At 39.7% G+C, this 24,525-nt stretch overlaps 1 protein-coding gene across 8 annotated transcripts in view; it reads right to left on the bottom strand.

The window, feature by feature from the left end:
- Positions 1-24,525, bottom strand: part of MOB3B (MOB kinase activator 3B) — a 92,296-nt gene that overhangs the window by 42,912 nt on the left and 24,859 nt on the right. For 5 of the 8 annotated variants that reach the window (XM_005499213.3, XM_005499212.3, XM_065046307.1 and 2 more), the window contains one exon: positions 18,669-19,277. In XM_005499213.3, coding sequence (XP_005499270.1) covers positions 18,669-19,086 — 418 coding nt within the window. In that variant the 5' untranslated portion in view covers positions 19,087-19,277. Of the gene's footprint in view, positions 1-18,668; positions 19,278-22,429; positions 22,648-24,525 lie in introns of those variants that run through there. The other 3 variants (XM_065046310.1, XM_065046309.1, XM_065046308.1) reach the window with 2 other exon arrangements.

Raw genomic sequence — 24,525 nt, 5'->3', positions numbered from 1 at the left:
AAGGGCTAGAAAAGCATGGGACTAGAGTCTTTCTAAAGCCTTTCAGCTTTAACTTCCTTTACTCTGAATGCATACACAGAGTTAGGGGTTTAGGAATAGATCAAGAGTATTTTTGGAACCACTGACATTACCAGTTTCTGAATCCACCAACAAAACACTGCGTAATCCAAGAAAAATCACTTCTACTTAGAATTCCTTATCTGAATAGCTGCTCATACATCATGTAGACTACTTTGATTACCTGAGCTTTGGTCTTTTACTTGACAAATGAAATAGTAACATTAACCATGCTTTGTAAGGCTCTTCAGCAACTAGATCTTTAAAAAAAAGTACCAAAACCAAGCCCTAAAACTCCAAGAGAAAGGCAGACATGGCATGCATCTAATTTTAAAGCACATAAATTCTAAGCAGATGTATTGTTTTAATGCCAAAATATCCACTGGCACTTTTCTAAAAGGTCTGATGTCATCCAGTATGTGGTTTGGAAATGTCTCTGTTGCTGAGTACTATAGCTTCAAGCTTTAGGTATTTGTCTATTACAGGGCTGACTTCTTTCTACTAAGGCTCATTTGAGCCAATACCGTATGAACAATTACTGTTATTTCACCATGCTAATGTTGCCAGTATACATTTATTTGTAAACAATAATGTTTCTCATTTCAGATGAACATCTGCTTCTTAAAAGGTACTACTTTTCAAATCTAGATGAGAATTTTGTCTTTCAAAGATAAGCTGTTAGTTGTCCTCCCTTTCTAACTATAACCAGATTTTGATTATTCCTTTCTTGATCATCTCCAATTCCAGATGTCTCAGCAACCTTCCTTTTGTTTCTCATGAGTCAAAGTGCCACTGATTCATGTTATGAGAAGAACATACAAGTTTCCACTGTATATAATATTTTCAAGCATATGAAAGGGCACAGCCCCCCTGGTGTTCCTCAGACACATGACTAACTGTGAGATGGAAACAACAGAAGAATCCTCTGTGTCAGCACTGTCGGTAAAGCCTATTTCACTCTGTACTGTGTTGCTGAGATGCTCTGAGTATTTGTCAGGTCTTTTCTAATCTTTGCCTTCACTGTAAGTGGGTTTTTCTGCTCAGTCATACTAAAGAGTCATCCACCAGGTACCACAGCCTGCATTTACCCCTATTCCAAGGATTCTATGCATGGCTCAAGGGATGTTCCAAGTAAAGCAAAACTTTTGAAAAGGGAGACTAATGAAACACTAGAAATCTGTGTTTTAAGACATTCCTATACCCACTTAAACAAGAAGTCACCAACTGCTGTGGTGCATCATCTGCTGGACAACATCTTGTGTCAGTCTTCAGGGAAAATGGAACAATTTACATCTTGGCTTTGTGGTTTTCTCAATCTGAAAACAATTATTTGAGGTTAAATGTGTAACAAGACACTGAAAATTATTTTATATTTCTACAGCCCATATGGTGCACATGTAAGCTTTGTAGCACATGGCCTACTATAACCAAAGAATTTTTACTGTAAGAGTTGTTCATCCCTGTGACACATCAGTGTGAGTCGGCCTGAGAATCGATGTAAGGCTGCAGAGCCTTTCTCTGGGGATCCTGTCATTAATGTGAGCTATAGTGTAACAACAGTTGTCTGGCAATCTCACAGTGCAGTGCCTAGGCACATGGAAGCTGCATTAATCATCAGTGGAGGAGAAGGGAAGTTTGTTGCTTTAATTAAGACAGCTTACCCAGTTCTGTTCACATGGCTGGTAGGAGACAAAAGTGAAGATAACTATTCCACATCACTCTTGTGACTCTTCAGATCTAGTCACAGGACAAGTGCTTGTTCTGTCACAGCTACATTGATAAGATAAGCCTTCATCTTTTGGCTTCAAATACCAAAAGGCATATGCAGGATGCACATTTTGTTTCCTGTTCCACTGCAGGCAGTTCCTGGACTACGTTGGCTGAGGGTTCCAGGCAAAACAGTCCAGCTTACAGGCGAAAAAACCTCAACAATTATGTCAGCAGCTATGTATGTTAAGGGGAGAATGAAAGAGAACATAAATGAAATTCCAGTTTCTGTTGTACACCTGTGCAATTCCAACAGTCAAATAGCAAGTAGATTTTCACAGGGCTAAAAGCACTGTTTAGATGTACCTTGAGGGCAGATGGGAGACTCGATGGAATTCCACAGTGCTGAAAAACCATGAACACATGAAGCTGTATGTCACATGTACAGCCACAGGACAGTTATTTTAAGAGCAAGTCACACAGCAACACAAGCTTTCATGCACCAGTGCACCAAAAAACACAGCTCACAATTATTAAGGAATAAAAAAAACCCTTTCACTCATCACGTACAGACATGCCCTGTGTTGGTCATATCCACAGAAATGTTGGATTAGAAGCTGTGGAAGGCCAGCAGCCAGTACTTCTGCTTGGATTTCTCTAGGATGTTAACAAAGGTGTATGAAAGCATTTTATCCCTGATTGGATAGAGTCATAGAAACACAGAGAGGAACAACCTACCAAAGCTTTTAATTTTTGTTTCAGTTCTCCGGAAGTCAGGTAGTGGTCCAGCATGGAGCCATTGGTAGTGTTAGCATCACAGCACACATACACTCCCATTGAAGCATGGGGCATAAGCTGGTAAGTATCCATTTTTGATCTGTTGTTCAAGTCTTTTCAGTGATTTGATTTTCTTCCTTTCAGTGTGGATCTATACACACACAAATATACTTCAAAAGCTTCTTCTGTGCTCCTTGCTTTGTTAAGTTTTACACTAGCAAGGATATTGAAGAAAACATATTTTTGGAGTATTATAGCACAACTGGCTAATATGTGCAATTGTATGCTCAAACCCCATTTTTGACAGGAAAACAATTACCTATTTAAAAATGACTTGCTCAATAAAGAAATATAAAACAAAGATACATGTTTTACAGCACTATCACTAACTAATATTTGTGTACTCTCCCAAACCATTTAATGCGGTATTTCGTGCTTTACCACTGTTGGATGCTAGCTAGCATCAGTACCACATGCCTGGTTTAACTAGATTAAAAAGCTGTAAGATATATTACATGATAGTTAGATACAGTAAAGTAAGGTCCACTCTTGTTATACATATTCTGATCAAAGACCCTCAGTACACAAGTATAAGTGAAAACAAGATGGATGCTTTACGTTACCACTAAGTATGACTACTAAGCAAAATAACTGTATCAGCTTGAGCACGGAGGAATTCTGACAACTGGCATTCATACATATTCATATCGTACTAGATTCACACTTGTGTAAGATTAATAAAACTGGGTTTGATTAATTCATTTTAAGGTCACTGAATGTGAACTAGTTGAATTATGATGCCTAATTAATGATCAGTGAGTTGCACATAAAGCCAAAGTTTTTGCAGGTACTCTCCGGTGTTGAAAAAAAAAAAAGTTAAGATCATATAATTTAAGGGTCAAATTTAGTCCCAAGCCTTACCTTATTGATCTCCACTTCCTTCTGCTAGGCCAATGCTATGCTTGCCTCAGCTGATCAGAGACTACCAACTGTGAATCCTGTGTGGCAATGGTAGCTCACTACCTATTGCAAATCACACTAGCAAACTATTCCCCATTACTGAGCCTATGACAATTTGAACCTGCTTTCAATAATAATTCAGCATTTCCTGAATGTAGAAGATAATCAAGCTTAAATGTCTTCTATTTTAACTAACGTCTGAATGACTCTAATGCAGTCTTGTGGAAGAAAAGCTACAAGCCTTGGTCCCCTCTACTGAGGACAGAAGGACAGTGAATAAGCAGGAGGTTTGAGTATGCTGTAGAAAAGCTGTTCTAACAAAATGAACGTTGTCCTTAATGGTGCAAAGACTGACCTCTGCTTTTTTCTTCTGCTCTTCTCTAGGAATGGTATGCAAAGAAAAGATAAACTGTAAGATGCAGCCATGCAGACAAGGGCTATTCATGTCACGTGCAGCACTACCAGTGAGCATTCAGCTGAAGGCAGAGGTCAAACTAATCTGGTGCAGAAAAATCATTTCTAGCAGGAGCCATGCTAAACAGCTTTGCTCTGGAAATAATTTTTCATTCCATAATATCTTGCTGACTTTTGTTTCTCTAAGCATGTAAGGTCCTGAAGGCAGAAAACTTCTGCATTAACTAGGCAGAAATCTACTACTACAGTTGTCTTTAATTATAAGCACAAACATTAATCATACTTATAATACTGATAAGAAAGCTTGATGGTTTTCTCTGCAGCATTATCAGGGTGAGCACTGTGCTTCCAAATGCTTCAGATTATCTGAATATGTCATGCTTGCTTTTGTGTCTAAAGATTAAAGAATCACAGAATAATTCAGGTTGGAAAAGAACTTTAAGATCATTGAGTCCAACTGTAAACCTAACATGCTAAACCATGTCCCTAAGAACCTCATCTATATGTCTTTTAAACACCTCCAGGGATGGTGACTCCACCACTTCCCTGGGCAGCCTGTTCCAATGCCTGACAACCCTTTCTGTGAAGAATTTTTTCCTAATATCCAATCTGAACCTTCCCTGGCACAACTTGAGGCCATTTCCTCTCGTATTATTAGTTGCTACTTGGAATAAGAGACCAACACCCTCCACGCTCCAACCTTCTTTCAGGTAGTTGCAGACAGTGATAAGGTCTCCCCTCAGCCTCCTTTTCTCCAGGCTGAACAGCCCCAGTTCCCTCAGCTGCTCCTCATCACACTTGTGCTCCAGACCCCTCACCAGCTTCATCGCCCTCTCTGAACTCTCTCCAGCACCTGAATGTCTTTCTTATAGTGAGGGGCCCAAAAATAGGTCACAGTAGTTGGAAGTGCAGCCTCACCAGTGCTGAGTACAGGGGGATGATCACTGCCCTGCTCCTGCTGGCCACACTATTTTGATAAAAAGGCTTACATATGGCTTTTAGCAGCTGAAGGGCTTTAGAACCACATGTTTTTAAGTACATATTTGACTTTTCTCCAAAAAATATCTACAAAGGACACGAGAACCTCATTTAAAAGATACTAATTAGGTTGTCCCTGTTAGGGTTTCTATTTTTGCTCAATTTATGTACTCTATGTGAATCTAGAAGGCCAAAATTAAAGGCAGTATTTGTGCATACACCTCTGTCTGAAGCAAAGGCCTTATCCTTGGCTTTAGGCTTTTCAGATGTTCCCTTAGAACCACACTACTGCAGCACTGCAGCCATTCCACAGTGAAGTTAAACTGAGCCTGTATGTTAAACAAGAGTAAATTATTTTATTTTCATTCCCCTATGACCGCATTTTATTCTGATGACTATTACCATATGTCTGGGGCAGCTGAAGACCCCACTGACATATGCCTCTTCCCTTGGCTAGATTCTGCATAAAACATGCCCCGAAGTACCAGCGTTGTCTTCAAACCATTGACCTTAAGGATGAAAATAATTTATGGGAGTAGGGACTACCATGAATTTTCTACAATATTTCTGAGTTTAAATAACAACTGAAATTTAGCAAAATAAACATAGGCAAAAAGTAGCCCCTAAGAATGCTGATACTTGTCAATCTTATTTTGTTTGGGTTCCAAAAAATGAACCAAAGTCATTATGATATGTAAATGCTACTCCTACACATATTCTGCTTTGCAGCATATCAGACAAAGTCTGTTTTATAAGTTTTCAAATAAGGAGCTATTATCCTCGTTCATCAAGGAAAGGAATGCACACAACACCAAGGAATGCAGACCACTCAGTTCACACAAACCCACAAAGCCATGTTCAAGGTATCAAATTTCCCACACTTGAGCTGGGCACAGGCTGAACCACAGTATGCCACAGACTTCACAATCTGTGGACACCAGACATGCTGTGACGGCAGCTGAAGGGAAGGGATTACAAGTTCTGTTAGGGTACAAGGTCTTGTTGTGGAGTTTCAGATCCTCCGAGAGACTAATTTAAGTAATGCCTCACAGTGCATGCAAACATAGTGTTCTGGAGACCTAAATACCTTAAGAACAAGGGACCTGGCAGCTATAGGACAGGCTACTCTAGTTCCCACCTAGGACCTGCTTTTTGCAGGTGTTCCACACTTCTCTCTTCCTCCTAAAGCAGTATCAGAGTGAGCAGAGATCCTGAAACCTTTCAGCAGAGCCAGCTAACACATCCTCCTCCACATGAGCCTTCCCTCCACCATCCATGCTACCACTTTTTATTCTTTTTGTGGTGGTGGTGTGTGGTTGGTTGTTTTCAAGTTTCTGTAGGGCAGAGAATGGAAGAAGAGATCTGCTGAGACCTGCCTTTCTACATGTAAGTAAAAGTGCTTTTTAGCTCTTAATGATTGCCATAATACAGAAAACCTGGCATATGAAGCATCAACCTCCTAACATGCATTCTCCAGGTGAGGCAGCAGTGCCAAATAATAATAGCAGTGCCAAATCCTTCTCATGGAAAAGCAAAGAATGTACTAAAGAATTTGCACATTCTTCTATTGCACATATTTTCTATTATTATCAGAACTAGGCTAAAGAATAGATTAATTTATATGTCTGAGCTGGAAGCAGAACTGTATGTTCCTCAAATGGCACATCTAGCATCAGAACAAGAGGCACACTGGGGAAGGTAGCTTTGGGAGCAGTCACCTGTCAGTTGACAATGACTAGAGTTGAGGATTGTCTAGAATATTGCTAAGCTTCAGTCCCTATTATTGTACAAGCAGAATACTCATCAAGGCATTTCAGACAGCAGACAAAAACAGGAAATCAAATTGCTCCAAAGTATAATCAGTCGTCGAGAAAGTAATGCAATGCTAAGACAACCAGATGGATAGCTATCTAGTAAATTGCATCACTTACTATAGAGATGGTGCCAACACAATTTTTATCAATCTTCTTTGATGGTAATCTTGAAGTGTACTAGGCTTGTGGGTTGATTCATCTGCCAGCTTAGTTTACATAGAATCATCTGTTAGATCCTGAACCACAGCAACAGGAAGACAGGGAGAGAAAAGAGGAAGCTCTGACACATAATCTACTTGTAAAATATCTACCTAACATTTTCCAGGCACATGTATTTTAAGACACCAAACTTCCTAAGAGAATCGCTGTGATGCTGCTATAACTTTGCTGTAGCATATGTATATGCACAGAATTCACAAAGTTTAATGACTAGAGGAAAGCTACAGTTATACAATAGTCCATGTCTTGCAGAATTTTCTTTATTTAATTTGCACAAGAGATTAATTAAAAGCTCTTGGCAAGCACATCCATGCCAAAGGAGAGACTAAGGAAAGGCAGCAACAGTGAAAAGAAGATAAGCTTTACAAAATGAACTTCTTCTTTAGCCCAAACCCAGCATTGGTGTGAAGTGTAAACATCAAGCAGAAAGGATTGGCTGGAATTTACAGTGGTGTTCAGCTGGTAGCCTACAGCTATGTGAATTCATCACTGGGTGACTGAATGACCAGTTAACAGCCAGTAATCTAACCCTTCCCTTCAGCCCCTGGCAAAGCTTTGTCTTAACGAAAGAAACAAACCAGCTGTAGAGATTTTAGATTTTTTATTGCAGGGCAGGTATGTATGAAGCAATGATGGTTCCTGGATGGTGCAACTGCAATGGCTTCAAAGAATGAAGAAAAAGTATATGCAGCAAATGCCACTTTGCTCACACCATAACCACCTCTTCATACTTCAAAAGAACAATAAAACAGGGACAGTTGTAAGACAAAGTCAATGATGTCAGTCACTCTCCCCACAATTCTACAGGCTGTATTGTGAAGAGGTCTTTGCTGCGTTAAAGTACTTGAGGAGCCTCTATTGACACCTGCTGCTCCCAGTCAGCTGCTCCCCTGCTCCTACAGGAAACTTCCCTAAGTGTTAACTATTATAACTGGCTAGAGAACCAGAAAAACTCTACCACAATATTAGCAAGAAACAACTGAAAAATTGTAGTTCATGATCTAATAGCTGTTTCGAATCCCATCCACAAGGGCCCTCCAGAGTCTCAATCTCCTTTTGTAGGTTCATTGGGGTGACATATTGGGCTCCTCTTTTGGAAGCACCGTTACGCACATGCTCTGTGCAAAAACTCAGAAGCTGTCAGCTACCAAAACCTACTAGTTAAGCAGGGACCAGGCAGTGTATTTCTAAAGATGCCTTAGCTTTTCAGCCGAATTCCTAGGCTTTAAACGCTTTAAAAGTATGTTTTCATTATGATCAGCCATAACTAGGCTATTTGATGACAGTAACTTAATACATTTTGAAATCATAATCTACAAAAACTCTCATTGCTTACAAGCAATTTTTTTACTTCCATTAAATGCCAAATTGCAGCTTCTTAAACTGCTTAATCAGTTTCTGATCAACTTAGCTCTTGTTCCTGCAGCAGTCTGTCAGTGCTGAAATTAGAATTAAGAATCATGAAATAATTGAATCTGGCACAGATTTTGGGAGGTCTACACCCCAGCTTTCTGCTTTATATAGCCATTAGATCAGATCAGGTTGCTCAGGGCTTTATCTAGCCTGGTCTTGAAAACCCCCAAGGAAGGAGACAGCACAACCTCTCTGGGGCCCCTCTCAACTGCTTTGTTGTCCTAATTGGGAAATGTTTTTCATTATGTCAAGTCAGAAAAGAAGTTCATGTTCTTCTTTATTTCAGCAGTAGTCTGACTTCTGACTGTCTTCTCATTTCAAACCATGGATCTGATGAAGAAATCAAGTGGTGATGTTCTCTGGCCTGTGTTATGCTTGAGGTAAGATTATAATAAATGAAATAATCCCCCATGGCCTTAAGTATCTGGATATCTTTCCTAGCAACCCTTACAACAGGAAAGAACAAAACAAAACAAAAAACAAACAACAAAACAACAAAAAACCCAAACAGCATTCCATTCACTGAAAATCCAAACAAGGCAGAATTACTCCCAATTTAAGGAGGAGAAAAAAAATCTAAGGGAATCAGGGCCTGAAGGGAGCACAGCAGTACAGAGTAACTTGCCTTCCTAGCTACTTTTTTGACACTGCACAAACACGTATGATGAAAGCTGACAACTGCAGTTCACCAAAACCTGCAATTGTCCCAATGATCTGCTGCATCCCACTCCCACTGATATCTTCAGCCTGTTTACCAAAGAGCACAGAGAGCAAAAAAGGCGGGGGGTTAGGGGGGACTTCTGAGGCTATGGAGTGCTTAAGATGTCCATATTAGCTTGGGAAATACATCCCTTGAAATGTGTTTAAAGAGTGAGACTACTAAGTTCCTGGAGCAACCAGTACTTACTGAAGAAAAAGAGTTTACCCTAAAGCTAAATAAAACTCCAGGACACTACGAAAAACTCATGCTGGGGACCAATATGGATAGCTTCAACAGAGTGAAGCAGGAGTACACAGTGAACTCTGTTCTGTTCCTGCATTCCCATTCAGCGAGGGCTGAGACAGGTCTGGGTATATCTGTGGTTACATACAGAGCTTACTTCCAGAGATGTCAGTCTCTTACATGCCTTAAACCCACTTAAAATGGATAAAGGAGACCAAGAATAATGGAAATAAGAACAAGGACATAATGATGTCTAAAATCCTCTACAGGCTGTGAGGCCATTTTATAAAGACAGTCCTTAAAGCTTTGCAATACAAAGAAGTGTTCCTAATATTGAGCATTTGGTTTTGTCACCTGCATACAATTCTTGACAGCTCTTCTGTTCTCATACCAGCTCTCTCTCCTCCTGCCAGCCAGTTCAGTGTTAGTAGGAAAGTGGCTAGAGGAAGAGGGTATTTACCAGTGAATGAATAGACCAGAATGACTTGAGAAAGCAGAGGAAATAGCACCAGCTAACAGGAAGTACATAGACTGGTAAGTGGCCAGAGGTCCTTGAGCCAACATAAACACCGAGATGGTTAAAAATAATATTCAGAACAATTTATAACTCAGCTGCATTCATGTTTTTTTTTAAACCACAGAGGAACAACACCACACAAAAAAAGGCTACCTAGCCTGGCTATCCCTGTCCTGAAATGATTTTCCTTTAAAGTAACTCCTCAATGAAAGCTGTACTTTTAATCATAATTCTTGAACTCCCTTTTTTAGATAGTTTCATGACATATGTCAAATGAAAGAGGACAAGTTTAATAGGATTAAGCTGAGAAAATGTGTTCAAGGTTCTGTGGACAGCTCCTATGAACCCCAGACTGGATGTCTTCACCAAATTCATTTGCTAATGGAAAGGTCAGCCCAAATCCCATCCACCGGACATACAGTTTTTCCAGAACAATTCTGTGTAGACCATATGCTAGAAAGAGACAAAACAATAAATTAATCTTTTTAAGTTAGAGCCACTCAATACTTTAAAACTGTTCTACTGTTACTAAAGGCATAATCAAGTCTGTTTCGTTTTCACATCTGAGTATATCATATTTCAAGATCTATTTCAACTGCTTTGAAAAATGAACAATCGTAATTTTCACTTTCTTTCATTTCTCCAAATGAAAACGGAGGTTTGCATTAATACTAAGTCTATGGTGCATCTAACCAAAGGCTGATGCAGAACAGGTAGAAACAATAACAGTACCCAACACAATAACAAAGCTTCTCTCTTTGATCAGTTGTAAAAAGCAAGACATGTAACCATACACATGCTGAGTGACTGCACTTCATTCAACAGTTTTATTAGTAGTACTTAGACAGGATGGCAGGCAGTATCATCTCCATTTACAGACACAGACTTGATGTGCAAATAAAACAGGAAGATTTCCTTGAAAGAAAAATAACTTATCCAGGAACAGACTCAAACTTCCCTTTAGGCATTCTGGGTGCCTGCGGGACTTGCTAAGAGAAGAAATACCCAGAAAGACAACTTCAGCACAGCATCTATTTCTGAACTGTAAGATCTAAGGCCTCCCGAGCAATTGTACCAACAGTTTCATACTGCAAATTGGTGACTGAAGAAGATAATGAGAAGTGTGCAGGTGGCCGCTAAGGTATCTGCAACAGAGACTCAAGAGGAGGGGATGGTAGAATACATATGAATGTCCTGCTCCATGAACAGTGCTCTAAAGGGTATCTATAAAATCTCTTTATGGGACTGTCCAGTCGTTTTGGTCTGTAATTCAACCATGGTGCAGTCCATGGCCCCAGGAAGCCTCAGGCAGACTTTTCCCCTTCCTTTAGGTCAATTCAGAGTGAGATGAAGATTTTTCAAAGATATCAAGCATTCCTGTTTTGAGTTGTATCAGAGTCAAGTCCCATTTTAGAGACCACTACTCCTTCCCCTTCCTCAGTTTCTTCAGATTTAATTTAATCTACAACAGCAGGAGCTGTTCGCAGAAGAAAATTAGTAGATTAAGGCTATTTACTTATTCCATTCTTAGGCTTACAACAGGTAACCCTTTAAGGATAAAATTTATTCCGGATGTATTTTACTATAAACATAAGGGGGGAGCATCTAGAGCTTGTGTGTTGTAGATTTATTTGTTGGTTCAATGTAGCCCATCAGCATGCCAGTGCATGATTACCTCGTGCTTGCAGGCAGACCACATTTTCTGCATGCGCAAACTGCAAGACCACACAGTAATACTGAAATACTCCAAGATGGAAACTTGGTATAACAAAATCCTGCAGAAATGCCAATGGAAGCAAAATCGCATCTTTCACTGCACCTTCAACTCCAAAAATCACTCACCCTGAAGAAACATAAAACAACAAATGCTTGAGAAATCAAACCGATTTTTTCACTGCACAAAATATGTAGTACTGCTTTCTTTGAAATCTTCCTTCTTGTCACTGTGCTGGCAAAGTACAGATTAAAAGATATATTTACTGCCTTCTTTCTATCTGTTAGTGTAGAAAAGTGATAAGAACTGGGAAACAAACCCCAAGTTTGTCCAGACAATTAGCTATCATGGCCAAGAACAAGGTATTTCAAAGGTCAGGAAATGCTAATAGATGCAGCCTCTTGATGTATCATCTATCAATTAGCCACAGGCCCCAGCTGCATGTAACCTGCAAAATATTCAGCTGAACTAATTTTAAAGTACTTGCATTCTTCTTGTTTGTTACTTATCCGGGCCAAGTACTTACATATAAAACATCTCACATTTCTTACAGCAAGCTCCTCATTTTCTGCTTGCAAGAAGTGACATCTCTAAGGCATAACATCCTGTCTGTTCTTATTACCTGCAGTCACAACTAAAGATTTAGGTTGCCTAGCCTCCACAATGTGCTCTTCTGCAAAGTCCTCCTCATCCAGAGGGAATTATTCCAGCGAAGATAATTTCACCTACTTGACCAGCTCTTCAGGAAAACTAGTATTATAAAAGGAAAATTGTGCTGCCCTTAACAGGTCTCTCATCTGAGCTATCTGTTTAAATCACAGCAAAGCTTGTTAGCTATATATAATATTAGAAACAGTATCTGGAGAGTAATTCACTTCCCAATTTGTCAGTTTTGGATGGAAAGTCGAGAGAGGGTGGGAAGGCAGAGTCCACTGCATTCCTGACTTCTACACTGCTTTGCAATGCCCATAGCTGTACACACTCTGAAGGGAGGATACCACTCTAATTAGGCTTTGCTTTCTTTCCATTCTGTGTCTGCCAGGCAAAATGCACAGCAAAGCAAATTTGATCAGCTTTCAACAAGCTAACAATGCAAGGCTGACCAACCTTAATGATTAACCAGGGAGGCCTACCAGGAACAAATGGCTAGAATGAACACATTTTAGGCTAACAAACCCCACCATATCTAGCATCCACAGTTAACATTTCACATTATTCCTGCAAGATACCCTCTTCCTCTCCACCTGTTGATTAAAGGCTTGAATTTCACAGTCCCTAAAAATTAGTTTGGGAAGAGAACATGATACAGGGAATTGACAACTAATTTATTAACACTTAATAACTAACACTTAAAGAACTAACCCTACCCCGCATCACTAAAGACACTTAGAGAGCTAACCCTTTAACACACATCACTATTGCCTAGCCTTGCTTAGCTCTGTGTAACTTGTTGTACAAAAAACAGGACTTCACTGACGCCTTGCAAAAATAATAATCCCTGAGTGCATCCTTGGTGCATCCTTGGGTGAACTAGATTACAGAAACTTGGGCACAGGACAGAAGATACGCCAGTTTTAACCAACTCAGCAGCTGGTTACAATTACTTACAGTAATTGCTGTTTCTGGCGGTACGCTTTGGCATGTGATCTGTATAAAGCAGAATATGAGCTTAAAACACCTTGATTTAAGTCACGTGACATATGAGTTAAAATTACAATGCGTACTATGTAAGAAAGCATATGCAGATATGTTTTTCACCCTCTGAAATCAGGGATGTAATAACAAAATGGGAACCGGTTCCGTTAAAATACTAAAATACCATCTTGATCTTCTTAGGATGCATCCTTACACATTAGAGTAACTTAGTGGGGAAACCTGATAAAAGAAAGTTTGAAACAATATTGTATTCACTTGTGGTTTGAATATGGGGTTATATCAATTAGTCGCAACTAAATGTTGTTGTGCAGAACTTGGAAAATAGGATGAGATACAGTACTTTAAGATAATTTGCTTTTATTGTTATCTAATAATTTTGGGACCAGGAAAGGATTTAAGTTGTTAGACTCTGATCCGTATTGAATTTATGTGCTAGTCGGAGATATGGAAAAAGAACAAACTAAATGTTATGATGGATGGGAGCCTGGGAGATTGTATTTAAAAGTGGTTTGTAAGTGGCTAGAATATGAACTGAATTGAACTGATCTAGGAAAATAGAAATAATAGACTTATGTTTAATATGTTGTTTTTGTGACGTCTGCAAAGGTAAATGGGACTGAGGAACGTCACTATCGCTGAGCTAATTAGAATTGCATATGAAGTGTATTATGACTGGAATTAAATGGAAAAACAAGAAAGCAAAATATCCCAGGCCTGTGTTGTAACATAAATCACAAGCCTGTGCTAAACTGTAAGATAAACTTAACGTCCCCCGTCCGTGTGGCCTTGCCTGTGTCCAAACTGCAGCAAGGAGAGAAAGAAAAATACAGAGAAAAAAAAAAAAGAAAAGAAATAAAACACTGCTAGAAGCGGCGGAGGGGGAAGGAGGCGGGGGGAGGACAAGCCGTATGCCTCTCGGGGTAGCCTGACACCTGAAATGGTGCGAGCTCCCCTAGGGAAGTTATAGAAACTGAGGGCAGCAGAAAGTAGAAATTTGGAAATGTTGTTAGATGAAGCTTGGAGAGTATTCAGGAACAGGGAAAAGGAACATTGATGAAAGGATAAGAAAGTATGGAACTGAAGAAGTTGGAAGGCTTTGGAAGCCTTCAGAGAGAGGTCAGTATATATATTGGAAAAATGCATGTTGGGGAAGGTACAGAGGAAGTAGGCAGAGAGAAACGGGCAGTAGCAAGTTTTGAAAAAGACTGATGTGAACCTGGAATGAACAGAAACAAGTGAAATTTTTGATGGATGGACAATAAGTAACAATTACATAGTAGGTAAAGGGAGTCACTGGCCAAAGTGAAAGGGCATATTTTTGTGAACCTTTGAAATACAATTTGGGTGAACAAGTAGGTATTGATAAATTTCTATATACGTCCAATTCCTTGAAACCTTTTTGGGAGAAATTTGTTGGAACAAATGGGTGCAGTAATCAGATTCAATAAAAAAAGGAGAAATTACTCTGGAGGTAAATGATCAGCAATACATGAAAATAATGGGCTTGCTTTTAGCAACTCTTCCTGTGCACAGGACATTGGCCCGTACCGACGAGCAGCGGCCTATTTCTCCAAACAATTAGATGCAAGTGCAAAAGGGTGGCCTGGATGCCTGCGGGCAGTTGCAACAGTGGTACTGTGAACATACAGGAGGCCCAGAAATTTACCACGGGTCAGAAAATGACTGTGCTAGTATCCCACATGGTGTCTACAGTTCTAAAACAAAAAGGGAGACACTGGCTTTCCCCACAAAGATTTCTCAAATATCAAGCTAAATCATCATCACTAACATTGTCAATACAGCTTCTTTCCTCAGTGATAACATTGGAAAACCAGTTCATCGTAATTCCCTGGAAACCATCAAAGCAACATACTCCAGCCAACCAGATCTAAAGGACAATCCTATGGAGAACACTGAGAACTGTTTTACGGACAAAAGCAGCAATATCCTGAATGGTGAAAGGCATGCTGGTTATGCTATAAGTACTAGCCATGAAGTGATGGAATCTGGACCTCTGTCTAAAAGTACTTCAGCACAAAAGGCAGAAATAATCACCCTTACCTGTGCTCTGGAAATAGCTGAAGGTAAAACTGTGAACCTTTATATGGACTCTAAGTGTGCCTACAGGGTCGTGCATGCGCACGGAACAATTTGGAAAGAAGAAGGACTCTTGAACTCCCAAGGCAAACATGTCAAACATGCAAAAGAAATATTGGCAGCTCAACTTCCTAAGGTGGCAATCATGCATATCAAGGCGCACCAGAAAGTGAGCTCGGAATTGGAAAAAAGGAAACGAGCTGGTGGACAGAGAGGCAAAACTGGTGCCTAAGCAAAAGGTAAAAGTGGAAAGTGCCCTAGTCCCCGACTTTTAGATGGCTTTTAGAAGGTGAGCCAGAATATACTAAGGAAGACCAGAAATGTATTACAGATTTAGATGAATCATGTAATGAGGAAGGGTGGGCTCACACCCCACAAGGGAAAACTTATTGTTACCCTCTATTTAGTTTGGCCTTTAGTAGCAGAAGCATTATATAAACATTTGATCAAAAATAGTAACTACAAATTTGTATACTACTGTAAGACAGGTGACACAGCAATGCGATCTTTGCCTCCAGACTAATCCTAATAATACACCTAAGCCAGAAATGGGTCAAATTGGGAAAGGAAATGGACCTGGGCAATAATGGCAAATTGATTTTTCGGAACTCCCAAGAAAAGGCGGGTGCTGATATTGGTTGGTACTAACTGATACCTTTTCAGGTTGGCCAGAAGCACTTCCTACCAGAACAGCAAAAGCTTGGGAGGTAACTAAAATACTTGTACAAGAAATAATACCAAGGTTTGGTGTTCCAGCTGATATATCCTCTGATAAAGGGCCACATTGTATTTCAAAAATTGTACAGCAAATCAGTCAGTACTTGAGAATAGACTGACAACTACATACACCTTATAATTCTTAATCCAGTGGCCAGGTAGGAAAAAAAAAAAAAAAAAAAGAATCATCTAATTAAACAACAAATTGTAAAATTGGGGCAGGAGGCGAATTTGGCTTGGTCTCAATCTTTACCTTTGGCCCTCTTGCATATGAAAAAGGCCAAGGGCAAAGGAAGGGTTGAGTCCTTTTGAAATCCTATAGGGGAGACCCTATAGTGTACAGAAAGGGATATCTGCACAAGTGGAGGATGAGATTATGCCTTCTTACATGGTGGCATTGGGTAAACAACTTAACAAAACTGGGAAACGTGTTTGGAACTCGGAGTAGGGGTTTGGATGGACCAGTACATAACATCCACCCAGGAGATTATGTGTATGTGAAGTCTCTTGCAGAAAAGACTTTGGAATCACAATGGGAAGGTCCATTTCAAGTCCTCCTGACGTCCTTCACTGCTATCAAGATTAAAGAACAGAACGCCTGGATCCATCATTCTAGAGTGAAGAAGGCCTGGAAAACACCATGGAGGGTAACTCAGGTGCAGCCTGGAAAGTCGTATTTTTCACGATTATAGCTTTAGGACACAGTTGGCATACAAAAAAATTGGTATGTAAAGCTCATCCAGATGATTGGGAACAATTTGAACATTTCAGACTGTTGGATATGCACGGCCCTCCCAAGAGGAATGGAATTTCCAGTATTCGGAGTACCCCATCCACACTGGAGTAGGGAAGAGGGTGGAGGGGGAAAGTTGGATGCAAATCAGAAGCAAGCCTGCCTTTATGGGCAGGACCTGAGTAAAACAACAGGAAGACATTTCAAATTGGTACCTTGGAATCAGACTGAAATTATAATTTATTCTAGATGTATGAACTCCATAGGTAAAACCACCAGTTGGGAAAAACTTCCAAATGACAGTGAATGTAGTCAGTCACAAGGTATTGGAATCTTTGATATAACTAAGCTGAAAGAACTGGGATTTAATTACAGCATACAAAACATTGAGAACTCTAGTTTCTCTTCCAACATAGCAACAAATTGCAATCTAGCTCCTGGGTGGTGATGGCTTTGCGGAGATAGACGAGCCAGGAAAAGCCTACCCGAAAATTGGCAAGGCCATTGTACAGGTGGATACACAGTACCTCAAGAAAAGGTGTTTAACCATTCATACCCACCCCCAGGTATTGTCAGAACTTTATGGAGAAAAACGCATTCAGTGCCGAGTAACCCTCTTGTAAAGAGGCCCTCGCGATTTCATAGTTTTACTAGATGGTTTATTCCCCAACTAGGAGTTAGTGAAATAGAAAAAGCCACAGTAAATATATCAGCCACAATAGACAAAATCGAAAATACCACTGTGGATGCTCTTCAGGGGCTCCAGGAAGAGATATCATCACTGAGCAAGATAGTCCTACAAAATCGCACGGTTTTAGACCTCCTGACTGCAAAAGAAGGAGAGGTTTGTGTGGTGATAAACCAAAGCTGTTGCTCATATATTAATCAGGAGAAATGGGTAGAAACAGGTATTCAAAAGATAAGGGAACAATCTCAAATCCTCCATCTAGTTACTAAAGACATTCCATCATGGGAATTCTCTAATTTATGGAAAGGCCTTACTTCCTGACTTCCCAATTTGGCCTGGTTACGATCCTTGTTTCTAGCTTTAGTGGGAATATTAGCTTTAGGGATACTGGTCTGTATGATGATGAGGTGCTTCTTGTGGTGTTGCCAGAGTACCAGGAATACTTATAGCAACTGGAAGAAACATCAACTAAGACAGGAGCTAGAATCTAACAGGTACTTTGTAAAGACATTAGGTAAAGAATCATATTAGTAAAAGAATTTACTAACTTCTTAGAAAAGGGGGAAATGATACAGGGAATTGACAACTAATTTATTAACACTTAATAACTAACACTTAAAGAACTAACCCTACCCCGCATCACTAAAGACACTTAGAGAGCTAACCCTTTAACACACATCACTATTGCCTACCCTTGCTTAGCTCTGTGTAACTCACTGTACGAAAAACAGGACTTCACTGATGCCTTGCAAAAATAATAATCCTTGGGTGCATCCTTGGGTGAACTAGATTACAGAAACTCGGGCACAGGACAGGAGATATGCCAGTTTTAACCAGCTCAGCAGTCTGAGACCTAACCAACTCATCACACTGGACCAAAGGTGACCGTGTACAGAGAAGAGGACCCGGGTTCACGATCACTGCGCAGCTGCAACCAGGAGGAGCCAGAGGTGGAGACTGTGGAAATGGTCTCCCGGAACTCAGTGTAATATGAACCGCCTTCTCGGGGACAGGTTATGAATATGTACAGGCGTTCCTAAAACTTTCATGAATATGTAACACTTTACTGCATTTAACCAAACTCACAGCTACTGTAATTTTACACACGCATTAGGTGAAATGATTCCCTGTGTGTCCGGCGTCATAAATAAATGCATACCTTCCTAATAACTTCAAGGGTTGTAAGGTCATTCCGCGCCACAAACGTGCTTAGTACACAGAATGAAAGGCGGTTCATGCTTTAGGGCTTCTCCCTCACACTTACCTACATTTGTAGGAAATATATCCTCATTGTTGATCTGCACCTCGATCCAGTCCATGAGAAGATTCATATACTGGGGTGCTGGCAATGCCGTGGGCTTCTTGTACTTCGTATCATCCTGCCACCGGTACTCATACCTGGGGCCTCCAGACATCACTGGGCAGGTCCTCTCTGTGCAGAACTCACAAATAGTTCCATAAATGAGGTTGATCCTGTTGAAGAAGTCAACAACATGGACAGCCACCCAGTCATTTTGGTCTTCTCCACTGGGCAACTGCACAGCCGCTTTCAAGTCCACGCCTGAGTTCAGAGAGGCCTGCGCTCGTTTGTGAAGTTCAAACCTCTGGGTTCCAGGTTCAAACTTGCGTTTTGGGCGGAAAGTCTTATCTTTATTAAAGACTTGCTTCAGTGCTATGGACATGTCTGCTAATCCTCTGCTCTGCAGCAGCTGGCAGAAAAGCAGAGCTGAAATTTAATGCAGGTATCTGAGAACAGTTGCTTGCTATCACAGGTCCTCCAGGCCCTTCTTGTCTTCTCAGAGAAGCTCTTATCAACTTCAGGGAAGTCTACTAGCTCTTCCTCTCGAAAGCCTTCCCGAAAGGCTTCATGTCCCTATAGATATGGAAACAATATACATTAGTGGTAAGCTCAAATCTGGGCCTGTCAGTTTTATTTTCTAGTGATTATGAGCTGAAAAGCTAATATGTAACAAGCTAGCCTTAAAAACTGTCTAACTCTAATGTGATGAACATTTAAAAAAAAAAAAATCCTATTTTTGTTAAAGTATAAAGGAATTAATTACTCTGCCCATTTTAAATATCTACCCAAACAGAGGTTCTTATCAAAAATTTGGGAAATCAACAAATCTTTTATAATTTTCTCATCTTTAGATAATTTTTAAATAAACCTTTACATATTTTTTTTGCATTTTTACAGTGAATGCATACCATGCATTATGTATATACAAATTTAGTAGACAAAGTACTATGTGACAACTTAGAAGTCTTATCTAACTGCTCCTAAAGCAACCGATTGTGCCTTGAAGCATCCACCATAATTTTAGTGCTCTTCCATGCAAGAAAAAAATACCTGAGCAAGATTTTTCCATATTTGTTCTCTATTTTTAATGAGCTCTTTGTTGTTTTCAAACGTCACAGAACCTAGTTAAAGTGAAAGCTACAGTATCGCACAAAAATAATTCCTGTTTCCCACAGAACTGTACGGATATCGTTATTTTTCTTGACCTATCTTCAGAAATTCAGTAGTGGTCTTAATTTTCTGTTGGATTATGCAGAAAGATTAAAAAGCAATGGTGAAGCTGCCACTTATTGTATAGCTCTATTAATCTTCTCTACAAGGGAATACTTGGCATTTTCATTCCTGCAAAGGAAGAGCATAGATCTTGTGTTGTTCCATCTAACCTACTCTGGCAACAAAGAATGTTTTTGACAGTTTGACGGAAAAAAGATGAATTACTGCATTAGTTCCAATTTGTTCTTATATATATGTGCAGAAGATCATTATAATCACTTAATGTAGGTGATTAGTAGATAAACAAGGGCTATCTCAATTAGGCTTTTGGTTTAGTACTGAAGGTTTTATGATTTAAAGGTTTTATGATTTAAAGACAGGGAGTAAACATTTCATGCTGTGCATTACTTAAATTAAGTAACATAATACGTTTTAAATTTGCGCAGTGTTACAAAAATCCTACCTTATCAGTGCCTCTCTCATAATAGGATTACATATGCTCCACTGTTTTCCTTAGCACAAATAATGCCCCTGAAAATTTTACAAGGCTTTGTGTGGAAAGCATTAAATTCCTCTGAAGACAGTTGCCCAAAGGTTTGCTAAGGGGCAGAAAAGAAGAGAAAAAAGCTGGGGGTGGGTGAGGGTGGGTAGGGAGGGGGGTTTGGTTGGTTGGTTGTGGTTTTTTGTTTGTTTTTAACTGTTTGGTTTTGGTTTGTTTTTAAAGCACCACAAGTAACACATCTGTAAGCAAAGAGGAATCTGGTGCACTAGACCCTGCACACACACAATAGAACATAAGTGCCAAAAAGAGATCCTCTCCCAAAGAGATGAAAGATTATCATCCAGCCAATTAGCAAGCAAGCAGCAGCCACACAAAACCAGCAGAGAAGTGCCTCTTTTTCCTTTTGCTAATGGCATGATGGAGGGATACTCCAACAATGATTTTATAAGCAGTCATTCTTTCTGTGGCAGCAAAATATGAGAAGCTCAGGGCTGAACCCCAGGGAGATTATTGTCATATCGGACATGACCCTTTGAGTAATGTTCAAACACAGATATCCTGAATGTTCAGCTCCAGAGATCCTGAAACCTGATAAAGGTCAGGGAAAGAAGACTTTAAACAAAACTAGTCTTGGAACAATTTAGTTAAGTGACATTGTCAGGAAATGAAGGCACTTGAAAGAGACAACTTTTGCCCTACAGTTTGTTGTTTGTTACTAAGACCTATAACCTCCATCTCTCAAATGCTCTGTGGCAGTCAGCTTTTGATTTAAAAGCCTTTCAAAGAATAGCTGAGTACTGCTCAGACTGAGCTTGTGACTGACCCACTTCAAGATGACACAGAGCCAATGTACCAGTTAGCAATAATATGGATGTTAGCTCCAGGGTTTCACAGTTCAGGTAACTACTTTTTTCCCCACTTTAATATACCTGGCGCTCTTATGTGGCTGCTTTGACTCCCTCCTTCACCTGTAAATATTCACCAGAATATGCAAGGAGTTTTTATTTAAAACACCAAGCTAAGCAACAAATAAAACTCATCTTCAAAGGACACATTTTGAAGCACAGTACTCACTGCTGTTAAACCTCTTCCAAGAAAAACAGAAGACACCATATTTTATAGGCTATTTTCTAAGGAATCTGCAAACATAATTAATCATATTGAATATGTACTCTTTCCTACTCCTCTCCATATACTCAGTAAGTCTGCATAAAACCAATTAATGCAGAGAAGAAGCAACCAAAACATTCAGCAAACAATCCATTATCTCAAATCTTCTGTGTACAAGGAGTCACAAGTTGAAATTGTCTGTGGAAATACACATACGTTATGGTCAAATTCAAGCCAAGGACTAAGCCAAAAGATTACTATGCAGCCAGATGAAAATAGTCTTTAATGCATCAAGGCAGAATAGAATTTTCTATACATTTGCTGTTTGGAGGGTCTTCTGTTCTGCGTCTTGCAATAAAAGCTAGGGCTCTTACTCTTTCATCCTCCTACCACTCTACACAATACAGAACCACATACTGTCTTTGCAAAGCTGGGCTGTAGAGGTCAAACTCACTTTTTAACTTCTCTTTGAGACTTAGCTCTGCTAAGAGCCAATTTTTTTTCTCTCTCAAAATGTGACCGAAGGCTGTGCAAAGCCAGGGGGTGGATAAACTTGCTTTCTCATGCATTTTCATGTGTAAGAATACAAAAATAGAATATATGACCTGAATTTCACAGAAATATTACAATGAATCGGCTCTCTGAAATACTTTTTTGCATCCTACTTGCTAATTAACCCTTGCCTTCACTCAAAAGCTAATGAATGAAGAAATAAACAAGAATTTTGAGACTCACTCCCTCACAGAAACAAACTCCTTTCCTGCAGGTTACGCAGCTACCCTTATGCCCCCTACTCAAGCAACCAGCTCAGTTAGGTTTTCCTAAACACTTACCAACAGCATAACCATTGCTTCCCTGGAATAAAGAAGCTTTCATATTACTCACAAAAGAGCAGGCTCACCTGATTTTCAGCAGAGATTAAATATAGACACTTTAGCTTTAGATCCTTCAGAGGCTGAAGCTAATGGGAAAGCTCTAGCCAGAGTCTGTGGGTTCCAAAAGCATATTTACAGCTTGGCAACAAAGTGGTGGTAGTTAATGGTAAGGTGGCCACTCCTCTGCTTTGGACTGAATCACTAAGGCATCGCAGGAACTCATTCATCATCAGACTTCCAATGTGTTGCTGCATTGTGTTTGAATCAACAGTCAGTGATGACGGGTTTGTCATCCCATCTCAGATCACCTACTGTCAATTGCTTCAAAATCACATAGCATTAGCAAAACCACATCAGATAATCTGAACAACAAATGGTGAGCAAAATCCCTATATTTTTAAAGCACTGAGAATGTAACTTGGCTGGCCAGCTATCACTGTCACTTCCATGACAATTTTCACCTGACAAGAATGAGGAATGCTGTCAGATTCATAATCTCAATTGGTCTTGTAGAGAGTTACTTCACAGGTAAAAACACTGAACAATGTTGTGGTATTAGAGTGGATCATAACTCCTTGAAATTTGTAGTACACAGTGGCACCCACATTTCTTCCAAGTAAATTAAATTTGACTATTGCTAACAGGTATTTTGCAGTCTCCTCTCATTTCATAGTAATGCCAGCAGAACTACTCCTGCTTTATACCTGTGTCAAAGGTGATAGAAACTGGCTTCTGATCTTTTATGACACGTCTTAATTATACAACAAGGCATAAAGAATGGCATTGTGGCTCATGGTGTTTGGTGTGAAAGTACAGAGAGCCCGTATTCTCGATGCCCTTCTGAACTAGATGCTTGATATTGTCTGTGCTGGTATGGACAGATCAGGTAACTTCTTCCAGCACTTCAGCTTCTCTTCTTTCTTTCCTGACCAATGGATTTCTGAAGACATGTCACAGTCACCAATAGCTTTTCCTGAGCAACTATTCCATGGCATGAATAATGAAGCTGGATGAATTCCCTTTGCTAGCAGAACCATGACTGAGGATGGTAACTACAGATTTGGAGATGATCTCAGAACAGAGAATCAGGCCCTCATAAGCTTCATCCATAGTGTCAGCGTAACAGTAATCAATGCTGTCCCCAGTCTTGTGCAGAAACACACATATATAAAGACAGCAACTCCATCTAAATATCAGGTATACCAAGTCAGCATGGAAACAGTAAACCAGTCCTACCCATGCAGATACCACTAAAAAAACAACCCACAACAAACCACACATCATGATCGCCATCGTGTCTGAGTCACTGTTGAGTTAAAAAACGTACTACGTAATTTACTCATATACTTTTAATTAAATCACAGGTAATAAGAATGTTAAATGACCACTGTTACAAACACACACCTTTCATCACAGAACTCTAGTGAGCATTACTCAACTTTTAGAGGGTGGCTGGGAAGATAGCTGGTATAATTTCCATTTTATTAGTCAAGAAAGTGAGGACACATGACTTCTCCAGCACCAGACACACAGTAAGCTGCCTATCAAGCAAGACACTGTCTGAAAATCAATTCCATATCAGCTGATTTTTACATTTTCCCTTCCAAAATACGTCTCCATTTTTAGTACTTTCACAGTCTGATCTAAAGCCAGCTAAAACCTGTAGGAAAGCACATATTTGATCCAAATCCTGTTAAGGTCCATCATTTTGTAGACTTCTCATGTTTGGCTTCATATTTCACTGTCTGTACAAGGGGCAGCAAATACATTCTATGGAGCCACATACACATACCATGCTCTTTTCTGATTGAGCAAATGTACACCTTTTCTACTTCTAGGCTCTTCTTAGAGAGCCAGTATTATACTATACAATTAACAGGTTCTGTTTAACACACTGAAGTACAAACAATTATTCAGTATGGAAAAGCCTGTCCTGAAATCACCTTTCCTATTTACTAAGTAAAAATCAGCCAAGTGAGTAGGAACAATAACATTCAATGTATCTTATTTACATACTTCAATTTGTGCAGTGCAGAAAAGTTCTTCCTGAAATCACATGGAAAATAAATAATTACACAACATTTGTGTTCACAGCAAAAATTCCTTGATATAAGACATTCTT

The sequence above is a fragment of the Columba livia genome, chromosome Z (genome assembly GCF_036013475.1).
Source record: "Columba livia isolate bColLiv1 breed racing homer chromosome Z, bColLiv1.pat.W.v2, whole genome shotgun sequence".
NCBI classification, from domain to species: Eukaryota; Metazoa; Chordata; class Aves; order Columbiformes; family Columbidae; genus Columba; species Columba livia.
This window is presented reverse-complemented; position numbering and strand designations above follow the sequence as displayed.